General features: G+C 45.2%; 1 protein-coding gene across 6 annotated transcripts in view; it reads left to right on the top strand.

The window, feature by feature from the left end:
• The window catches only part of kalrna (kalirin RhoGEF kinase a), a 1,222,490-nt gene that overhangs the window by 582,877 nt on the left and 615,462 nt on the right, over positions 1-24,151 (top strand). For all 6 annotated transcript variants that reach the window (XM_038789521.1, XM_038789520.1, XM_038789517.1 and 3 more), the window contains one exon: positions 21,953-22,145. In XM_038789521.1, coding sequence (XP_038645449.1) covers positions 21,953-22,145 — 193 coding nt within the window. The remainder of the gene's footprint in view (positions 1-21,952; positions 22,146-24,151) is intronic.

The raw sequence follows: 24,151 nt of genomic DNA, 5'->3' as shown, positions 1-24,151 counted from the left end.
CAGTATTCAAGATGCGGTCTCACCGATGCCCTGTATAACTGAAACACAACATCCTCACTTTTAGATTCAATTCCTCTCATAGTAAAGGATTTTTCCATCAGCATTCTTAATTACTTGCTGTACCTGCAAAATAACTTTGTGATTCATGCACTGGAACGCCTAAATCCTTCTATTTTGCAGTCGTTCTCCATTTAAGTAACGCTCTGCTTTTTTTATTTTTCCTGTTCAAGTGAAAAGCTTAAATTTTCCCACATGCCAGATATTTGCCCACTCACTCAACCTATCAATATCCATCTGCAACCTTCTTATGTCCTCTTCACAACATACCTTCCTACCTATCTTTGTGCCATCTGCCAAATTAGGTATCAAGCCTTCACTCCCCTAATCCATGTCATCGGTACAGTACATCTACAGGCTCCCCTTTATCCTTAGTGAATGTTACTGCTTCAAATAACTCCAATAAACTGGTTAAACATGATTTCACCTTCACAAAGCCATGCTGACTCTTCCTGATTACCTAGAGCTTTTCTAAGTGCTCAACTATAATCTCCTTAATAATCTAACACCTTCTCCACGACACACGTAAAGCTAACTAGTTTCTTGCCTCCCTTCTTGAGTAAAGGGGTTGCATTTGCCACTTTCCAGTCTGATGGGACTTTTCCAAAATCTCGCAAGTTTTGGAACATTAACAACAGCACTTCTACTACCTCATTAGCTATCACTTTTAAGGCCCAAGGATGAAGTCCATCAAGACCCAGAGGCTTGTGAGAACACAAATAAGACCATAAGACATAGGAGCAGAATTAGTGCACTCATCCCCATTCTCCTGCCTTCTCCCCATAACACCGGATCCCCTAATTAATCAAAAAAACTATCTATCTCACTCTGATTTGGCCCGCACAGCCTTCTGCGGCAAAGAGTTCCACATATTCACCACCCTCTGGCTGAAGAGATTCCTCGTCATCTCTGTTTTAAAGGATCCTCCCTTTAGTCTGAGATTGTGCCCTCTAGTTCCAGTTTTTCCTGAAATGAAATGAAAATCGCTTATTGTCACAAGTAGGCTTCAAATGAAGTTATTGTGAAAAGCCCCTAGTCGCCACATTCCGGCGCCTGTTCGGGGAGGCTGGTACGGGAATTGAATCGTGCTGCTGGCCTGCCTTGGTCTGCTTTCAAAGCCAGCAATTTAACCCTGTGCTAAACCAGCCCCTACTTGTGACAATAAGCCTTGTGTTGCCGCGATTTCTGCTTATTTTGTCATGGGAATGTCCATTTTAGAAATATGTGTTTAGCAAATAGCTTCAGTGATGTCATTGTGTGGGTGGAGCTGGGCTGTTGTTCTGGCTTTTACTTTTGTTTTGAGCTGGGAGCTGTTTGTGGCTCTGTGTTTTACTTTCGTTTTAGACAGTTGGGAGCTGCATTCAGACAAACAAGACATTATGTGACGTTTACGGAGTATAGTGCTACTCAGTCGAAAAGATGCGTGAAGAGATCACTTCAGATCGTCCCTTTAGTCTGAGATTGTGTCCTCTGGTTCTAGTTTTTCCGACAAGTGGAAACATCCTCTCCACATCCACTCTATCCAGGCCTTGCAGTATTCTGTAAGCTTCAATAAGATCCCCCCTCATCCTTCTGAACTCCAACGACTACAGGCACAGAGTCCTCAACCATTCCTCATACGTCAAGCTCTTCATTCCAGAGATAATTCTTGTGAACTTCCTCTGGACCCTTTCCATGATGCCCAAAGACTTAGTGCCCACACTGCATTCCACCTTCACAGCCCCAAAGGCACCTTTCTACCAAGTTCCAAGTCTCCCTTTGCCCAGCTGACCCTCTTCGATGGCTGTGGTGATGCCCTGGGGGAACCTTGACTGGCTCCCCACTGTGTACCCACTTCCCCTCAGCTGCTCAGAAACAGACAGCTCCTGACACTCTGTGCCTCTAAGTACTTCACCTTCCTCCATAAATGAGCTTTGAATTGCTCTTAATGAACCTTTTAACAAGACTACGTGGGCTGAATTGAAAGGAAAGCATGGGGCGGGATTCTCTAACCCCGGGCCGGGTCGGAGAATGGGCAGGGGGGGGGTTGCGCAATTCACACAACGCGCTCCGACGCCGGTCCGCCGACTCTCCGGTCACGGGAGAATCGGTGCCATTGGTGTACATTCAGAATGTCCAAATTAACACGTCTTTCGGGACTTGTGGGAGGAAATCGGAGCATCCGGAGGAAACCCACGCAGACACGGGGAGAACGTGCAGACTCCATACAGACAGTGACCCAAGCCGGGAATTGAACCTGTGACCCTGACGCTGTGAAGCTACAGTGTTAACCACTATGCTACTGTGCTGCCCTTATACAAAGATAGTGGAAAAGCAAGTGAGGAGGACTCGGTCTACAAAATGAGTTAGATAGGTTAACTGAGTAGGGAAAAAATTGGCAATTGCAAAATGTGAGGTTATCCATTTTGGTAGGAATAAAAAAGCAGTCTTGTTATAGGCACTGGTGAGGCCAAACCTCGAGCAGTATACAGCGTTGGCCTCTTTATTTAAGGAGGCAGTTCAGAAAAGGTTCACTAGATTGACTCCTGGGATGAAAAGATTTATGAGGGACGGCCTATACTCATTGGAGTTCAAAAGGATGAGAGGCGGCCTTATTGAAACAAGATTCTGAGGGGGCTTGATAAGGTAGATGCTGAGAGCATGCTTTCCCCTGTGTGGGAATCCTGAACTAGGGGGCAGTCAGGATAAGGGGTTGATCATTTAAGATGGAGAGGAGGAGGAATTTATTTTCTCACAGGGTCATGAATCTTTGGAATTCACTACCTGTCTTATGCTACATCATACTATAGCTGGAGTGAATTTCATTGGCAGAAAACTGTGGAGGCTGAGAGGGTCATTGAACATATTCAAGGCTGAGTTTCACAAATATTTGATTGACAAGGGAGTCACTGGTTATGTCGAGCAGGCAGGAAAGTGAAGTGAAGCGAAGATCAGACCATCCATGATCTTATTGAATGGAGGAGCAAGCTTACCCCTCCCCTCTCTCATGTTTTTATGAACTTGGCTGTGATGTTACCCATGGATGAATAGCTTGCTGACATTCACCACTTGGTTTCACTAAATAATAATAGCTACCTGAACAATATACCAGAGACCTAACTTCGGAACCACACCAAGGAAAAGTGCCGAGTTTAAGAAGGACGAGAAAAGAGGTTAAAGTTTGACAGGGATTGGCGAGAAAAAAAACGTGGAATAAGAAGTGGGAAGAATGTTTTGTTCAGGCCTGCAAGCACTGCAGACAATATTATTGATCAAAGGTGATGTGTAATTCATCATCTTGACAGAAGTAACACGATCCTCACCATTCAAACTGATAGTCATTAATTAAATACTTCTCATCAATTACAATTGTACTCCCCACAACAGTTCATTGCTCAGTGACCTGTTAAGTGAAGGTATGAAATAAAGCTAAGCCCGCAGTGTCTAGCAATAGAACAGTTGATCAATCATCCTTTGTGCTGTTGTAGAAATACTGAAGGTATCATTTACTTCTTTTGAAGTTTGACATGTAAATTACAGGCCATTAAGTCAATGTCATACAGGTGTTATCAGAATGACTGGTGTTTGGTTAATGTTTTGCGATATTATTCCCTTGTTTGACTACATCATACTGTAGCTGGAGTGAATTTCATTGGTAGAAGAGCCAAAGGACACTGATTTATAATAACTACAAAAGAACGAATAGTGGCATGATCCTATGGAACAAATAGTAGGATCTGGAGTGCACTGTCTGGGAGTGTGGGGGAGGAAGATTCCATTGTGGTTTTCAGATGGGAATTGAATAATTATATGAAGAAAAAAGATTTGCCGGACTATAGAAAAGGGTGGAGAAGTGGACCTAACTGAGTTGTTCGTGCAGAGAACTGACACAGACATGACAGGCCGATTGTCTTCCTGTGTGGTAACCATCATATGATTCTACATTTGTTAAATGTAATTACAGGCCAGTTTTAACTTCTCCAGGTCCTGGAGAGGAGAGTGCACACAGTAATAATTGTCAGGGCCCATGGCCTTCAGGGCCTCAGGCTGGAGCTGCACTGCTCACTTCAAGTGGTTGCCTCATCCCTCAATGTGCTCACAAACAAGTCTGCAGTGGGTGCTCTCGGACAAAGGTTTCTGTAATTGAGCTGCAATTGTCCTGAAGCAAGATCTCGGATCCATGCAGCCATTGGATTCAACAGCCAGGTGATGTATTCTGCCCTTGGCTGAACTCTCGTCCTCCTGCACAGGCACCAGCCCACTAATGGGCAACAGGAATCAACGATGGTGGGGAGACAAGGAGGAGCAGTGGTTGCAACAACAGTGACACCCAGGGCAGCTTTAGTCCTAGACAGAGCCAAGGGGAAATGCATCCTGTCACCTTCACCGCCATCCTGAACTCTTCCTCAGTGATATTAACCTCCAAAGTCTCAGTGTCAGGGTGAGAGTGACTGAGTGTACATTAGGAAAGACTGTAGCAGGACATAGGCTTAGAGATTAGGCAGATGCAGTTCAACAAAGAAAGATGTGAAGTGATTGATTTTAGAAGAAAGAAAGGAAATACAGACTTGAAAACGCAAGATGTGAAATGGAGCAGAATAATCTTATTGTGCAGATATGCCGGTTCTTAAAAAGATGGATCACAAATCACAGAACCAAACAAACCCTTGGCTTGCCTGGAAGTACAGAATACAAAAGAAAGGAGGTAATCTTGGAATTTTACAGTACCATAGTTGGACTGTACTTGGTATTGTATATAGGTTTCATCAGCACAAATAGAAACTCAAGAACACAAGAAATAGTCGTAGGAATAGACATAAGACCCTTTGAGCCTGCTCTGCCAGTCAATACAATCATGGGTGATCCCGGCCTTCAACTCCATTTTCCCACCCACTCCCCACATCCCTCAATTCCCTGAGAGACAACATTCTATTTATCCCAGCCTTAAATGTATCTGGCGATGGAGCTTCGACAACCCTTTGGGATAGAGAATTTCAAAAATTCACAACCCTTTGGGTGAAGCAATTTCTCCTCATCTCAGTCCATAATAATAATAATAATAATCGCTTATTGTCATATGTAGGCTTCAGTGAAGTGACTGAAAAGCCCCTAGTCGCCACATTCTGCCGCCTGTTTGGGGAATTGGCCCCCTATTCTGAAACTGTGCCCCAGTGTTTTAGACTCCCCAACCAGTGGAAGAATCTCTCCGCTTTTACCCGGGCAAACCCCTTCAATATGTTGTATGTTTCAATGAGATCACCTCATTCTTCAGAACTCCTGAGAATATCAGTCCAATTTACTCAGACTCTCATCATAGGACAACCTACTCATCCCAGGTACTAGTTTTAGTGAGCCTGTACTGTGCAGCCTTCATTGCAAGTATATCCTTTCTTAAATATATAGAGACAAAAACCGTATTTCATATGTGGTCTCACCAAAGCCACTGATGGTCCTGATTGTAACAAGACCTCTTTATTCTTGTACTCCACTTCTCTTGTGATGAACGGCAACATGCAATTTTCCTTATTCATTGCTTGCTGCATCTAACTGCTAACTTTGTGTTGCTTGTACAGCCCACCCAAGTCTCTTTGAACATCAACACTTACATTTGGTCTTGGCTAACCTAAGGAATGTGACTGCCTCCAAGAAAAAAGTGTCCAGATAACTCTCCACCCTTCCCGATGCCCCACAATGTCCCCCACTCAGACTCTAGCTCAACTATTCTGAGTCAAAGTTGCCTAAACTGCAGACATGGTTGCCCGGGATTGCAGTTGAAGCCACATGTTCCTATTTGTAGCTGTCCCAGCAGACCACCAGCCTGATATTTCTGCCGAAGCCTATTTATTATTTAATTTGTCACTTCATTAATAATATGCACCGTTAAAGTAATAGGAGGTTGCGCTCACCTAGCTTGGATACTAAGGAAGAAAATTCACCATCTACCGGAGGCTGAAAAAAGTAGGAAAAGGAGCCCAATTGCACCAAGCACCCAGCAGCATAGTCGTGTGTACAGGGTACCCATTGATCGAGGGACAAATGATCAAGAAACAGTGCCTGCCAGTACCTCGCCTTCCATGAACTACGGTGATATCTCTATGTAATATGTTAGCCCCAGAAACCACATTCAGCTGTATGGGAGGTGGGGGGGCTATCCAATGCCATAGGAATTGAAGTGGAGATGCTGGCATTGGACTGGGGTGAGCACAGAAAGAAGTCTTACAAAACCAGGTTAAAGTCCAACAGGTTTGTTTCAAATCACTAGCTTTCGGAGCACAGCTCCTTCCTCAGGTGAATGAAGAGGTATGTTCCAGTTACATATATAAAGACAAAGTCAAAGATGCAAGACAATGCTTAGAATGCGAGCATTTGCAGGTAATTACATCTTTACAGATCCAAAGATAGTGGTAACCCCAGGTTAAAGAGGTGTGAATTGTCTCAAGCCAGGACAGTTGGTAGGATATCGCAAGCCCAGGCCAGATGGTGAGGGATGAATGTAATGCAACATGAATCCAAGGTCCCGGTTGAGGCCGTACTCATGTGTGCGTAACTTGGCTATAAGTTTCTGCTTGGCGATTTTGCGTTGTCGCGGGTCCTGAAGGCTGCCTTGGAGAACGCTTACCCGGAGATCCGAGGCTGAATGCCCTTGACTGCTGAAGTGTTCCCCGAGTGGAAGGGAACATTCCTGCCTGGCAATTGCCGCGCAATGTCCATTCATCCATTGTCGCAGCGTCTGCATGGTCTCGCCAATGTACCACGCTTCGGGACATCCTTCCCTGCAGCGTATGAGGTAGACAACGTTGGCCGAGTCGCACGAGTATGTGCCGCGTACCTGGTGGGTGGTGTTCTCACATGTAATGGTGGTACCCATGTCGATGATTTGGCACATCTTGCAGAGATTACCATGGCAGGGTTGTGTAATGTCGTGGTCGCTGTTCTGAAGGCTGGGTAGTTTGCTGCAAACAATGGTTTGTTTGAAGTTGCGCGGTTGTTTGAAGGCAAGTAGTGGGGATGTGGGGATGACCTTGGCAAGATGTTCATCTTCATCGATGACGTGTTGAAGGCTGCAAAGAAGATGTCGTAGTTTTTCCGCTCCGAGGAAGTACTGGACAACGAAGGGTACTCTGTCGGTTGTATCCCGTGTTTGTCTTCTGAGGAGGTCTGTGCGGTTTTTTGCTGTGGCCATTGGAACTGTCGATCGATGAGTCGAGCGCCATGTCCCGTTCGTATGAGGGCATCTTTCAGCGTCTGTAGATGTCTGTTACGCCCCTCCTCGTCTGAGCAGATCCTGTGTACATGGATGACTTGTCCATAGAGGGTGGCTTCTTTAATGTGTTTCGGGTGGAAGCTGGAGAAGTGGAGCATCGTGACGTTGTCCGTGGGCTTGCGGTAAAGCAAAGTGCTGAGGTGACCGTCCTTGACAGAGATGAGTGTGTCCAAGAATGCGACCGATTTTGGAGTCCATGGTGAGTCTGATGGTGGGATGGAACTTATTGATGTCATTGTGTCGTTGTTTCAGTGATTCTTCGCCGTGGGTCCAAAGGAAAAATATGTTATCGATGTATCTGGTGTATAATGTCAGTTGAAGGTCCTGTGTGGTGAGGAGGTCTTGTTCAAACTTGTGCATGAAGATGTTGGCGTATTGAGGTGTAAATTTGGTCCCCATGGCTGTTCCGTGTGTCTGGATGAAGAACTTGTCGAAGGTGGACATATCTCTTCATTCACCTGAGGAAGGAGCAGGAGCAGTGCTCCGAAAGCTAGTGATTTGAAACAAACCTGTTGGACTTTAACCTGGTGTTGTAAGACTTCTTAGTATAGGAATTGAAAGCCATAGTGCTCATTTTTGCATCTTACCACTTCACACTTTTTGGCAATACCTTCCTAATACCTTCCACATATGTACATCTCCATAACAGAGGCTCACTTATCTTTGCAGACGGTAATAGATAATTGAGGCATTTTGATCACTGAATCCAGGTTTGTGGATGACCCCAAAGCCGACCTCTGCTGTGACCTCCGTCCAGGCTACTATAGTCAGGCTGGGAGGTCTCCTCTTTCTGTCAGGTGGCATGAGGACCTCCCACCTGGAGGAGGGTCCGCAGGGAGTTGTCGTCGAACCATGGGGCTGTCCTGTACATTTTGTCCTCCCCATGACCTGGCTCCCTTCTCTCGGCAATCTATGGAGAAATATGGAGAGTTAACGCCTGATGCTTCATATTTCATTGAATATTCATTGGGTTTATGGTTCAGTTGCATTCCAAGCTTTTGTCTTCTCTGCCAAAGGTCTGAATGCTTCCCATCAGAAAAAGCAGACATAAATAAATAACAATTTTCACTGACCTCTGGCAATGTCTCCAAATAATTATATTCAGCAACACAATCTTGTTACTCTCTGCAAACAATTATCATTAGTGCAGTTGACACAGTTCCGTGCCAGGGGTCCCTTTAAATGAATGGCCATGACCTCCCTGCAATTCACGGCCAGCCACTTCGGTACCTCGGTCCTCAGTAGGCCATTGGGTGAGCAGCCCATCTTCCAGTAATGCTGTTGGCCGGCAACCTGCTCGATGGGCATTAATTGGCTAATTCCCGTATTATCCGACATCTCTCAAAGACAGAAACAAGATTCAGTAGTCTACGCACTTCCAAACTGGACTTCTGCCCACTGGGACATAGAACTCAGCCCTTGATGTAACTTTAGTCACTTTGACTGCAGAAAGGAAATAAAACCTTAAATACAGTTTGCAGCAGTGATGAATTTAGCACTGCCCCTTCCCTCCATAAGACCATAAGAGTAGAATTAGGCCACTCAGCCCATCGATTCAATCGTGTCTGATATTTTTCTCATCCTCATTCCCCTGCCTTCTCTCCATAACCCCTGATCCCCTTATTAATTAAGAACCTATCTATCTCTGTCTTAAAAATACTCAGGGATTTGGCCTCCACAGCCTTTTGTGGCAAAGAGTTCCACAGATTTACCACCCTCTGATCATTTCAATATTTCGCGCTTCTGTAGGTACATTGTATAGTATTTAGACAGTACAATAATCGTGTCTTTAAACCAAAGATATTTTTGTTGGAAAGTTTAATGATATTTTCACTATATAAAAGTGATTAATACAACTATAATTCCATGCTCATAGCGGGGAGTTGCACTTGCAGGGACTACTGGTCAGAGAATCAGTATTGTGCAATGGGGAAAAGGAGTTGCAGTGTGTGCTCTCTGGTGCATCGATGTAACTGCCTCTGGCCTGGAGTTGATAATGTTTCATTCCGTATTTGATTATTTGTGTCACTTCTTGTATTTCCCTGTGGATGTTGGCTGCTCCCCAACATCGGGTGGATTCTCATCCGTTACAGCACAATAACAAAGGGATCTCTATCAACTCTTGAGCGACATTTAAGAGTTATCTGGATGGGTCCACGAATAGGGAGGAAATAGAGGCATGCGGACCGAGCAGGTCTTGTTTTGTTTTTAGTTAGGGCATCATGATCGGCACAGACTTGGAGGGCCGAAGGGACTGTTCCTGTGCTGTACTTTTCTTTGTTCTTTAGCAAAACGTGTAAACAAGATTAGAAACAGATTTCAAAGTTACAAAGCATGATATAGCTCAAGGCCCCAGAAGGAAAAAACAGTTTGGACCAGTATTCTTATTTCCCAGTTTTTACTGGTGTCCCATTTTAAGGTATGAAGGCCAATTTGGACCAGTATTCTTATTTCCCCATATCTACTGTTTTTTCTAAAGGCCAGTAACATGTTGCAACTTCACGGTAGTACACTAATGAAAATTAACTTTCATGTACGACAAGTTTTAAATCATTTTTGTAGTAATACAGGAGACACGAAGAGCAAGGTTCAAACAGATTTATTTCAGACACAAAAGTAAAACTACACCTGAGGCGTACAACACAGGTGTTCCAGCCCAGAACTAACAGGACTGCCGGTCAAGATCTGGGACGGCATTTAAAGGGCGCAGTAACGAGTCCCAGCTGTTACCATGGGAACTTGTACTACACAAGCCCCACGGGGAGATCCTCCTAAGTCTCCATTTCTGAGCCTGAGACTACGTCCTCTTGGGGGATGACTCTCGAGTTCAACATAGGTCGAGTCCCTGCCTGGACGTAGGTTCCAAGGATATTGAGGGCGTCGCCCACCCAGAGTAGTTTCCTCAGTGGAGGGGTTTTTTCAGTTGAGTGGTTTTTTTCACGGTCTTCTCCCTGGTCTTGACCTTGTACGACATGGGACCAGTCTTTTCAACTACAACACCCAGGATCCAGGAAATCTTTGGAATTGCGAACATAAGGCGGCATCCCCTGCCCTGATGGTTCTGTCGGGTTGTCGGGTATCATAATTTGTTTTGACTCCACTTTCTCATGTGGGTTGGGAACAATAGATTGGGTCTGGTCTGGAGGTGCCGGCCCATCAGCAATTCTGCTGGCGCAACTTCCCATCGTGGTGTGTGATGTTGGTTGTAATTGAAGAGGCACCAAGCCATTTTGGTGTCGAGCGAGCCAGCGGTTTCTTCATGCTGCTTTTAAACGTTTGGACCGTCTGTTCGGCCAGGCTGTTGGAAGATAGGTAGTGTGGCGCCATTTGGATGTGTTTCATCTCATTGGACTTCGCAAATGCCTGGAATTCTCCACTGGTGTAGGGGGCCCCGTTTCAAACACGAGGACCTCAGGTATCCCATGTGTACAAAATGACTGCCAGACTTTCTCTATGTTGGCACTCATAGGCCTCATCAATTATTATGTGAAATTGATCCCCAACCTAGCCTCCTTATTGGCATCCCAGCACGCATTGTTCATGTATGTCCATTTATTTAGAATGGGCATCGACCAAGAATACAAACATCGATCCCATGAATGGTCCGGCAAAGTCCGTATGTACTCATACGCAAGGTCTCCCTAGCCATTCCTGCGGGTGTACCAAGGCTGACGGAGGGAGCTCCTGATTTTCCTGACGCAGCTGCCACTGTTTTACCAAATTTTCGATGTCGGTGTCAAGCCCAGGCCACCAGACATAGCTCCTTGCAAGCATCTTCATTTTGGAGACCCCTGGGTGGCCACTGTGTGGCTCCTTCAAGATTGGGCTCTGACGTGAGGGAGGGACGACTACTGAGGATCCCAACAAGATTATGTCATCTTCCACACTAAATTCTTAGCTTTTAAATAGGAAGGGTTAAGGGCAGCACGGTGGCGCAGTGGGTTAGCCCTGTTGCCTCACGGCGCCGAGGTCCCAGGTTTGATCCTGGCTCTGGGTCACTGTCCATGTGGAGTTTGCACATTCTCCCCATGTTTGCGTGGGTTTCACCCCCACAACCCAAAAGATGTTCAGGGTAGGTGGATTGGCCAAGCTAAATTGCCCCTTAATTGGAAAAAAATGAATTGGGTACTCTTAATCTATATAAAGAAAAAGGAAGGGTTTTAGATCCTCTGTGAGGCATCCTTGCACTCCACCGCTTAGGAACACAAGGTGTGGTGTTGCTAGTGTGGAGTCAATCCGGGTCCATGTCTGAATTTGTTTGGCAGATACCTGTTCATAAAGTTTAAAGTCATGATAAATTAATCCATTACTGGTGGGGGATGAGCTTGTAGGCAGTGATTGGCGACTCAGGACTTAAGCATAGTCTATGTAAGTTCCTTGGCAGTGCTTGAAGAAGTACGCCAACAATAATGTCCAGCATTAGATCCGAGCTGAGATGATGGGAGGGATTGCATTGTCCTCCTTAAAAAGGCCCAACAGAGGTTTATGGTCTGTGATTATTGCAAAGTGTTGACCGTAGACGTACGAATGGGATATCTTTACTCCGAATATCAAGGCCAGACCCTCTTTTTCGATTTGTGCAGAGCGCGTTCCACATCTGGCAGGGTTCGTGATGCATATGCAATAGGTCGCACTATGCTATTGGCCCATCCATGGGAGAGGACTGTCTCTGCTCCATACAGCGAGGCATCACATGTTAGTACCAGCAGTCTTGCGGGATCGTCGTTGCAGCTGTTGTTTCACTTTTGTGAAGGTGCCTGCCACAACCACTTCTGCTTCTTTTTGAACAATGCGTGCAGAGATGCCAATAAGGAGGCTAGGTTGGGGATCAATTTCACATAATAATTGATGAGGCCCCGGAACAACTTCAATTCCGTCGTGTTTTGCAGAATCAGTGGCCCTTTTATGGCCTTCACTTTGTGAAGGTGCAGACTGTCTTTATCGATATGGCACCTGAGGTATGTTATCTCGTCCGCCTGAGCCACACACTTTTCCTGTTTGAGGTGGATGTCCATGTCAGAGAATCACCTCAGGACTTCCTTTACTTACTTAAATGTAAAGCCGCACCTGCGGCGCACAACACAAGTGTCCTAGCCCGGGACTAACAGGACAGCTGGTCTGGGTCTGGGACGGCATTTAAAGGGCTCAGTAATGAGTCCCCGCTGGACGCGTCTCCATCCATAACTATAGGAACTTGTACTCCACAATCCCCATGGGGAGATCGATAAGTGATACCCCATGGTTCAAATAATAATCTTTATTAGTGTCACAAGTAGGCTTACATTAACACAGCAATGAAGTTACTGTGAAAAGCCAGATGTCACCGCACTCTACCGCCTGTTCGGGTACACAGAGGGAGAATTTTGAATGTCCAAATTACCTAACAGCACATCTTTCGGGACTTGTGGGAGGAAACCGGAGCACCGAGAGGAAACCCAGGGGAGAACGTGCAGACTCCACACAGACAGTGACCCAAGCTGGGAATCGAACTTCGGTCCTTGGTGCTGTGCAGTGCTACCCACTGTGGTACCGTGCCGCTTCTCGTTATCACAATTTTAAAAACTACATTTTTGGCAGCTTATCCATTATGTATACAAGGGTTAATTTTCACTGTTTCGGTCACAAATGTCATCAACAATTTTAGAATCAAGGCAAAATTCAGTGCTAAGTGCCCATTTTCTCAGTGCTGTTCCTGTTCCAAACTGGATTGCGCGTGTCACTTCTTAGCATGGGTGCACTGGACACCATTTTGGGTAGGGTACAAGCACAGTGCAGGGAGCTTGTGTCAGTGGTGCATGAGGCAGGTAGGATGTAGGTGGAACCTCAATCAGCGTGTAATGTTAATTTGATAGCAGATATGCTATTTTAGAGCTCAGTGCACTGTCTTAACCTCGAACAGCTGGGCACACGTTCAGCAGCAGGAAGAATCCCCATCAGTGCTGTTTAAAGGGATCATCAACTAGTTGCTGAATTATTTTTGCTGCCTGTTGCTGAGTTAGTAGAAATATTTGGTGGTTTGTACAGTTGTTTAAAGTTTCTGAAGTCTACAGGGAGTGGCGTGACACGTGCTGACTGCCTTGCTGTTGACTTCAAGGCATCTGAATAGAAACACTGTACTCCCAGCTCAATTCCAATCTACGATACAGGACATCAAATCATCAGCCTCAAAACTCAACTCTGATGATAAACCTGACAACACCAGGTTAAAGTCCAACAGTTTTATTTCCAATCACTAGCTTTCGGAGCACAGCTCCTTCATCAGGTTCAAAACAAACTTGTTGGACTTTAACCTGGTGTTGTAAGACTTCTTACTGTGCCCACCCCAGTCCAACGCCAGCATCTTCACATGACGATAAACCTGGCAGTTCTGCCTGGGAGCAGGTCCCAATTTAGACTGGAGGAATGATTCTCCAAAGTTATAAACTATTTAAATTCTAAATTCCACCAGAACCGAGGGAGGGTGGAAGATTTGTCATTATCACAATTGCAGCCAGGCGGTGGTGTATTTGGGCCAGGTTTGATATCATCTTTTCTAAATTCTGTTATTCCTGTCTCAGAATGATATGTCATATACCACTATAAATGATGGGTTAATCAGAGCAGCTGCTGGGGAAGGCTGCACCGAGAATATTGAAAGTGAATTAGTGGGCGGAATTCACAAGTTGTTCGCTGGTGGCGGGATTCTCTTGTCCCATCAGCAACACATCCCTGCGCGCGGGTTTCCCGACGGTGTGGGGCGGTGGCTTCGATGGAAAATCCCATTGACAGTGACGGGAGCGGAGAATCCCGCTGCCAGTGAATCCCCTGCGTGCCGCCTCCCTCCACTGAGAAACACGTGGCTCGGAAGCCGGAGAATCCCACCCAGTGTTTCATTGTACTGTTGGAGATTTAGGGCTAAATTTTCCAGACCTTCCCACTGGCAGGATCCTCCAGTCCCGCCAGAGGCTGCTCCCCGGCAACAGGACTGGGGAGCCATGCAACCGTCACAGATATCGGTGCAACCAGGAAATCTGAGCAAAGGGCATCCTCCACCACTATCCACCACCAGAAAACACGCCATGGGGTGGGGGGGGGGGGGTTTGGGGTTGCAGCGGGGTTGTGGGGGGGGGGGTCTGTAAAATCCCGCTGAGTTTATTTTGAATTTTGTTTTGCCAACTTAGTTTTATTTGCAAGCAAAATGAACGGTAAGGCTGCAGTTTAGTTTTCCAAATGGGATTTCCTCTGTCTATGATGCTATGACGTTAATGCTGCAGGAGAAAGACGAGGGGAAATAAAGATCAGCTGTGAGGCCAGATTTATACCTGAGCACCACAGGACATCCAGAACCTCTTGCTAATACCCAGCCGCCAGAGAATAGAAACCCAAAAGCATTCATTTAAATACTTCCTTCAGGTTATATGTAATGAGGCAGCCATTCACCCCAGAAGCTCTGGAGGAACTTTGCGTTATCTTACAGAGAGATCTGCAGACTTCCTGAAGGAACACAGTACTTATCACTGCATATAATTTGTCTGCCACTGGCTAATTCCAAGAGAGACGTATGACTTCTGCCAGGTCAGTCAGTTTGTTTCAATAAAGACAAGTCATTAATGACCTGTTTGCCTGGGAAACCAAGTTCATTACACTGGACACTAAGAAAAACAATTGAATGAACAGGTTATTCATTTCAGTTAGATCATTTGGAAGAGTGCTTGGAGTTATTATCAGGTCCCGACCAGTCACTACTGGAATGTAAATGATTATGTCAACTGAAAGGAATTTCACTCTCTGAATGCCAATTAGTGTGTAATTGCACTTTAATACCCAGAATACAGAGAACTGCCACGATTCATTTACCTTTGGCAATTCAGTGTCCCTACACTGTTTAAGAATCAAAGACTAAACTAGTTGTTTGGAAATAAGGGTTGTCCAGTACTATTGTAGATTGTAACCATTGCAAAGGGCCACCAATGAAGTGCAGCAAAACTACAAAAGGTCTCACATCCACTTGAAAATTAAAATGAACACGCCATTGGTATGATGAAGGGCAGGTCCAGGTATTTTGATAGGTCTGGGGCTCTTTCAGAATGCTCCCAATATTGTCTTGCAATTGTCTGCAATTTCACTCATCAGAAAGTCTTGGATATTGAGAGTACAGAAGAGGAGACACGGTCAGAAGCTGAACCCTTGGGACAAGTATTCAGATGTGAGGAAGATAAGGCTGAGTGATGGACATTTGCTGGAGAGAGCTGTAAGAAAACTCACAAATGGATTTTCTTAACCTTAATGAAAAAGAAACCCAGGAATCTCTCATTTTTGTTGAGGGTAGTTGAGGCAGTTGAGAGAATCTTCAAGAGACTCTTTGAACCAGTGTAAAGACGCTAACAGTTTTATTTGGTCTTTAAGATGATCCTGGAATAGTGGATGGTTTTAGTATAGCAGAGTGATGCCTAACATCACTTGATGTGGTCCAGCCAGGGGTGGTGAGGTACAGGTCCAAGATCGGCAAGTATGAGGAGAGATTTAACATGACAACTCAGAAAACAAAAGAAGCCTGGTATCTTGGGGAGAAACTCGGGGTGGAACTTAGGGGGGTGGTGGGGGTGGACTATGAAGTGCTGCCCATACTACCTTCCATGGGAGTTCATGTCTGCCATCTTCATGGAGGTCTACATCCCACCCCAGGCGGAAATGAAGAAGGCACTTGTTGAATTGTGCACCGCTATAAATATCAGTGAAACTATACACCGGAGACTTTGTTCATCGTGGGCAGGGACTTCACCCAAGCCAACCTCACGAGTGTACTGCCAAAATTCCACCAATACATCTCTTGTCCCACTAGGGGCACCAACATCCTTGACCATTACTACACAAACATCAAGGGCCCCTACCGATCCCCCCCCCCCCCCCCCCCCCCCCGGCCGTACTTCGGAATACCAGACCATAAGACCTCCTTCTCCCAGCATTCAATCAGAAACTTAAGTGGTAGAATCCGGTTAAGGAGGTCGTGCAATGCTGTCTGAGGCAACAGAAGAGCTCCAACGTGACTGCTTGGAGTCAGTGCACTGGTCCATATTCAAGAACTAAGCGGCCAACCTAAACGAGTATGCCACCATCGTCGCAGACTTTATCAGCAAGTGTGTAGAAGATTGCATGTTATGGGCCAGGGTTTAGAGAACACCAAAGTATATCATGGAGTTCACCTGACCTACAACTGTTTCTAGATTTTGGTTATGAGGAGCACAGGTGTCTACTCTTCAGGTGTTATGCAACAGAGAACTTAAGCACTTTAAATCAAAAACCAAGTTTATTCCACAAATTCAGTTAACATTTTATAAACACACAATAAGCATTTTTATCAATTAGAAACATACATCCTCCCACACAGCTACAGTTCTGTAGAAGAATATATTCCTCAATAACTTCCCTTTACTGTTTTTACTCAAGTAACAACATCAATAAACACGAACACCCTTTTCCCACAAAACAGTAGGTTTGAATTATTTACAGATAACAGGTATCACTTATAAATTATCAAGTGATCTGGACACCTTTTAACATATAGAGAGAGAGAGACCAAAATAAACCTTCTTTGTCTGAATGCAGCACCCAACTGTCTAAAACGAATGTAAAACACAGAGCCACAAACAGCTCCCAGCTCAAAACAAAAGTAAAAGACAGAACCTCAGCCCAACTCCACTCACACAATAACATCACTGAAGTTATTTGATAAACACACATTTCTGTGTGTGACATTCCAATGACATGCGTGCCAAAGAATTCTCCAACCGGAAACCATGGTTTAATCGGCAAGTTCACTCCCTACTGAAGGCCACGTCTGAGGTGTTCAAGACAGGTGACCCTGACCTGTACAAGAAATCCAGATATGACCTCTGCAAAGCTATCAGGGACACCAAGAAACAATACCAGACTAAGCTAGAGTTATTGACTAATGAGACGGACTCTCATTGGTTGTGGCAAGGATTAAACAACATAACGGGCTACAAAGCAAAGCCGAGTAGAACCTCCGGCAGCAATGCACTCCTCCCCAATGAACTCAATGCATTCTATGCTTGGTTTGAGCAGGAAACCATCAAACTGACAGCCCTGGTCACACCCACCCACCGTCACAGCTTCCAAAGTCAGATCGGCCTTCTTTAAGCGAACCCTCGGAAATCAAGGTGTCCTGACGAAGTCCCTGGTCGTGCACTCAGATCCTGCATGGACCAACTGGCAGGTGTGTTCGCGGATATCTTCAACTTCGCCCTACTCCATTCTGAGGTTCCCACCTGCTTCAAGAAGACCACGATCTTACCGGTGTCTCAACGATTACCGTCCGGTAACCTTGACATTGATTGTAATGGAATGTTTTGCGAGGTTAGTCATGAGACACAATGGGCGCGATTCTCCGCACTCACGACGGGGCGGAGAATAGCGGGCGGAGCAAATTTTTACGACGACGCTGGTCCGACGCCCTCCCGCTATTCTCCCCCTCCCCCCCCCCCACGCCCGCCCCCCGACACGAATCGCTGCTCGCCGTTTTTTTACGGCGAGCAGCAATTCTCCCCTGGCCGATGGGCCGATTTCCAAGGCCTTTACGGCCGTTTTCACGAATTTGAATACACCTGCTATACAAGTTCGTGAAAACGGCGCCAAAGTGCTGTTCTGCACAACCATGCCACCGATTGGCACGGCCGCACCACGGGCATGGGCCCGCGATCGGTGCCCACCGATCGCGGGCAGCGGGTACTTACCCCGCGCACTCTTTCTCCCTCCGCCGTCCCGCAGGATCAGTCCGTGGGGCGGCTGAGGGGCATTACGGACCGCGCATGCGCGGGTCTGACGCAAATGCGCAATGACGTCATCCACGCATTCGCGGGTTGGAGCCGTCCAACCCGCGCATGTGCGGCTGATGTCATCGTGCGCGTCAGCCGCCATGAGTCTTGGCGGCCGGGTTTAGCGAACGTTCGCTAAGCCCGCGCTGCCATTCTTCCCGGGGCCGCGATGCTTGCCCCGACCGGGGGGGGGGTGAATCGGGTCCCGGGAACGGGCGTTAAGGCTGCCGTGAATCACAGCCGGTTTCACGGCAGATTTTACGACTCTCCCCATTTGCGGAGAATCGCGCCCAACAACTCCATACTCCCAGAATGCCTTGATCCACTACAATTCGCATACCACTACAAATGGGATATAGCGGACACCATCTCCCTGGCCCTACACTCATCCCTGGAGAATCTCGACAACAAGGTCTCCTATTCATCGACTACAGCTCTGCCTTCAACATCATAATCCCAGCCAAGCTCATATCAAAACTCCAAAACCTAGGACGTGGCTCCTCTCTCTGTAACTGGGTCCTTGACTTCCTGACCCATAGAACACAATCAGTGAGGATAAACAACAAAACCTTTTCCATGATTGTTCTCAATACCAGGGCCCCTCAGGGCTGCGTACTCAGTCCCCTACTATACTCCCTGTACACTGTGTGGCAAAAGGTGGCTACAACTCCTTCTACAAGTTTGCTGTTGACATGACTGTAGTGGGTCGGATCTTGAACAATGATGACTCAGAATACAGGAGGGAGATAGAGAATCTAGTGGCATGGTGTAACGACAGCAATCTCACCCTCAACATCAGCAAAACTATGGAGCTGGTCATTGCCTTCAGGAAGCAAAGCACTGACGCACCCCTGTCAGCATCAATGGTGCCGAGGTGAAGATGGTTGACAGCTTCAAATTCCTAGGTGTGCACATCACCAACAATCAGTCCTCATCCACCCACGTCGACTCAACGACCAAGAAAGCACAACAGCGCACATACTGCCTCAGGAAACTAAGGAAATTCGGCAGTCCAAATTGACAGTTAGCAATTTTTACAGATGCACCATAGAAAGCATCATATCTGGCTGCATCACAGGCTGCGTACAGTGGCCATCACTAACGAGAAGGTTCTGGGGAAACTGAAAGGTCTGAATGTGGATAAATCACCTGGGCCGGATGAATTCCAGGGTTCTAGAAGAGATAGCTGAGGAGATTGTGGAGGCATTGGTGGTGATCTTTCAGGAATCACTAGAGGCAGGAAGGGTCCCAGCGGACTGCAAAGTGGCTAATGTAACACCGTTGTTTAAGAAGGGAGGGTTGGCAGAAGATGGGAAATTATAGACCAATTAACCTGACTTTGGTCATTGGTAAGATTTTAGAGCCTATTATTAAAGATGAGATCGCAGAGTACTTAGAAGTGTATGATAAAATAGGACTGAGCACGGCTTTGTCAAAGGGAGGTCATGTCTGACAAATCTGTTAGAGTTGTTTGAGGAGGTAACAAGGAAGTTAGACAAAGGAGAACCAGTGGATGTGATTTATTTAGATTTCCAGAAGGTCTTTTGTGACGCAAAAGAGACTATTAAATAAGTTAAGAGCCCATGGTGTTAAGGGTAAGATCCTGGCATGGATAGAGGATTGGCTGACTGGCACAAGGCAGAGAGTGGGGATAAAGGGGTCTTTTACAGGATGGCAGCCGGTGACTAGTGGTGTACCTCAGGAGTCGATGCTGGGACCACAACCTTTCACAACATACATTAATAATCTGGAAGAAGAAACTGAAAGCACTGTTGCTAAATTTACAGATGATACAAAGATCTGTGGAGGGACAGGTAGTATTGAGGAAGCAGGGGGCTGCAGAAGGATTTGGACAGGCTAGGAAAGTGGGCAATGAAGTGGCAGATGAAATACAATGTATTTCAGGGGCTGGTTTAGCACAATGGGCTAAATAGCTGGATTGTGATGCAGAACCATGCCAGCAACACGGGTTCAATTCCCGTACCAGCCTCCCCAAACAGGAGCCGGAATGTGGCTTTTCACAGTAACTTAATTGAAGCCTACTTGTGACAATAAGCGATTATTATTATTAATGTGGACAGGTGTGAGGTTTTGCACTTTGGAAGGAGGAATGGAGGCATAGACTATTTTATAAATGGGGAAATGCTTAGGAAATCAGAAACACAAAGGGACTTGGGAGTCCTTGTTCACGATTCTCTTAAGGTTAACGTGCAGGTTCAGTCAGCAATTAGGAAAGAAAATGCAATGTTCGCATTCATGTCGAGAGGGCTAGAATATCAGACCAGGGATGTAATTCTGAGGCAGTGTAAGGTTCTGATCAGACCCCATTTGGAGTATTGTGAACAGCTTTGGGCCTTGTATCTGAGGAAGGATGTGCTGGTCTCGGAAAGGGTCCAGAGGAGGTTCACAAGAATGATCTCTGGAACGAAGAGCTTATTGTATGAGGAATGGTTGAGGACTCTGGGTCTGTATTCGTTGGAGTTTAGGAGGATGAGGAGTTATCTTATTGAAATGTGCAGGATACAGCGAGGCCTGGATAGAGAGGATGTGGAGATGATTTTCCACTTGTAGGAAAAACTAGAACCTGAGGACACAATCTCAGACTAAAGGGACGATCTGAAGTGATCTCGTCACACATCTTTTCGACTGAGTAGCATTACACTCCGTATACTTCACACAATGCCTTATTTGTCTGAATGCAGCTCCCAACTGTCTAAAACAAAAGTAAAACACAGAGCCACAAACAGCTCCCAGCTCAAAACAAAAGTAAAACACAGAGCCACAAACAGCTCCCAGCTCAAAATGAAAGTAAAAGCCAGAACAACAGCCCAGCTCCACCCACACAATGACATCACTGAAGCTATTTGATAAACACACATTTCTTAAAGGGACATTCCCATGACAAAATAAACAGAAATTGCGGCAACATGTTCATTTTAACCCCCTGTACCCGACCCGCCAGTGACAGAGGGAGACCATCCCACCTTGCCAGATCAGGTTTTACTCTCCCTACGAAACTAGAAATGTTGTACCTATGGAGCCCCCCTCCCAATCCCGACCAACCTGCACCCCCAGGTATCTAAAGTGAGTCCCTGCCCTACGGAATGGCAGCCCCCCCATCCTTTCCCCCATCCCCAACTGAGATACCTCAAAATGCTCACTCTTGTCTAGATTTAATGGTGACATAGGGGTTTGAGGGAGAGATAAAAATGGTACTTTGTAATAAGGTACCACTACCAAGGTGGCTTAAAACATAGGAACTATGAAGGATAGTTTTTCGAGGTAGTAAGAGGCAAAGTTAAAATTGATATTCACATTCTTCACATGAAGAATGATCAATCTTTGAAGTTATCCAGGAATCGTTCAACAACCAATTGAATGTTGCAATTAGTGAAATTTAGGGTTATTATGAAGTGGTATACCAGAAATGCCAAATGTCCTTCCTCATTTTTAATTATTTTCTGGTCTAGTAATCGGGCCTGGAGTGTTTGAGTCTCATTTCCAGCCCTCGCACCCTTCGAGTGTGACATACCATTGGGACCAATGTAACACTAAATTTATCAATCTATTTATCTTTTATACATTGTGTATTTAAATATTTATGTACATATACACACCAACACATGTGTAAATTTGTGTGTATATGTGTAATGCCTCAAATATATAATGTATTGACATACACTTTTTGACAGCATTAAAGTGTGTGTAATCATGTTCTTCCATTTGAGGAGGAAACATTGGACTGGGACAATCCATGTACTTTGATGATTGCGGAATAATTTCAGCTATATATATATATGCATATCAATTTAGAAATGATTTTTTTATATTTTAACAGTGAAGATGTGAGTAAAAGAGGATTCACTGTTATCATCGACATGAGAGGTTCCAAGTGGGATTTGATCAAACCTCTACTTAAAACTCTTCAGGAGTCTTTCCCTGCTGATATCCATGTTGCACTGATTATCAAACCAGACAACTTCTGGCAGAAGCAAAAAACCAACTTTGGGAGTTCGAAATTTATATTTGAGGTAAGCATTATTTGAAGCTAAATGCACCAGGAAATGAATGATAAAGCTGTTGATTATTACTTTATATTTTAGCAGAAAACGTAGCAATGTAAAAGTAATTTTAAAAAAAATTAGCCTCAATGATTGAGGCAGGCCATGGACAAATAAAGACTTCAGAATAACATGCTAGGGATAATTGATAATGGGAGAGGTAGGAAAATCTAATGCACTGATTGAAATATTGAAGAGTGGCAAGGACTCGTCCCTCAAGTCTGAGCTCACTGGGACACAATGTCAATTTTACCTGGACTGTCTAAGAAAGAAGCTATCATATTGTCCAGGTGGAGACGATGGATAGAGCAACTGGGGATAGAAGAGTTCAAAACTTAGTTCCAGTTTGTTCCTAGCGGGAAGTGAACTAGTAGAATAAATGATATTAGATAAAATAGGGCAGGCTTATTTCCAGAGCTACAGGTGAAATTTTTATTCCCATTACTACCCACCTGCTCAAGATACATGTGAGTTAGGGATGTGATCTCTGTTGTGGGATATGTAGGGATATGTAGTGGCCAAGCTACACACCGCATGATCACTGTTAATTGTTAATGGGGGTCAGTTAGCTTAGTTGGCTGGTTTGTGATGTGGAGCAACACTAACAGTGCGTGTTCAATTCCCGTACCAGTTGAGGTTATCCATGAAGCCCCTGCCTTTTCAACCTTACCCCTCGCCTGAGGTATGGTGACCCTCATTAAATCACCACCAGTTCGATATTTCTCAGAAGGGGAGAGCAGCTGATTATCCTCGGGAACTATGCCAACTTTTCTTTATTATGGTTAACTGTATGCAGATGGCAATAACCAGATTTCACTTGAGTCCATATAAAAAGACAGTTTAAAACTGCGGGTATTGGGTTTATGAGAGAATGCTTGTTATACATAATCTGTAACTAAATATAAAAATGTGTCAAGATTGGCTCCAGGTCTTCGTCACCTGGCTGTCTGGAATAGATCATGGTCGCAGAGAATGGTTGCTAAAGACGAGGTTTGGAAACTAAGAAAAATAATTGAGACAGAAAACTACAATTTCGAGCAGCAATTGTGAAAATGGAAGAAAGCAATTTAAATTGTCAGACTATGATTACCGTCTGATATTCTCAGAGTCTGAACTGAATGAATAGTGGAACAAATGAAGTAGATTTGTGGACATAGGGTACATCTCTATCAAGGCTACACTGCTATCAAAAAAGGAGTAAAGTCTGTCCCTTGGTGTTGTTACTTCCTTGCAGAAATAAAATCAGAAGTAAAGTATTTTGTCAGCTGGATGTGCTGGATAGAGATGGAAGTTTCGATCTTCAATTAGAGTTCATGGATGAAATTTCCGGGAACAGTGATCTGTTAAATATCTCTAAGACATGGTCAAATGTGATAGGATTCAGAAACAAAATCATGGGGCTGAGTTCTCCGCCCCGCCGTGCCGTATTTCTGTCCCGACCCGCCGCCGGGATTCTCCGTTACGCCGGCCGGTCAATGGGGTTTTCCTTTGTGGGACAGCCCCACACTGTTGGGAAACCCCCGGGCGCCAGCAAAATGGAGAGTCCTACCCAGGTACTTTAATAGATTGTACAAAAGATTACTGGGTTAGGCTCAGATGGACAATCTCTTTTTAATTGGTGCTTGGTTGTTGAAAAGGGAAACCCTTTGGAGCAGATATGTGTTTCCTTGAAATAATTGCTGGAGAAAAATCATATCCTTCAGCCTTCCTTGAACAAATGTCACTTAAAACGAACATTGTTACTGGAGAAAAAGTAATGGGAATGTTAACGGGACTTAAGGCTGACAAGTCCACTGGACCTGATGGCCTGCATCCTGGGGTCCTAAAACAAGTAATAATAATAATAGCAATGAGTGGCTGCAGAGATAGTGAAAGCATTGAATGTAGTCTTCCAAAATTCCCTTGACTTTGGCAGTAGATTGGAAAGCCACATATGTAACACCTTTGTTCAAGAAAGGAGGAAGATAGGATACAGG

The sequence above is a fragment of the Scyliorhinus canicula genome, chromosome 2 (assembly GCF_902713615.1).
Source record: "Scyliorhinus canicula chromosome 2, sScyCan1.1, whole genome shotgun sequence".
Lineage (NCBI taxonomy): Eukaryota > Metazoa > Chordata > Chondrichthyes > Carcharhiniformes > Scyliorhinidae > Scyliorhinus > Scyliorhinus canicula.
This window is presented reverse-complemented; position numbering and strand designations above follow the sequence as displayed.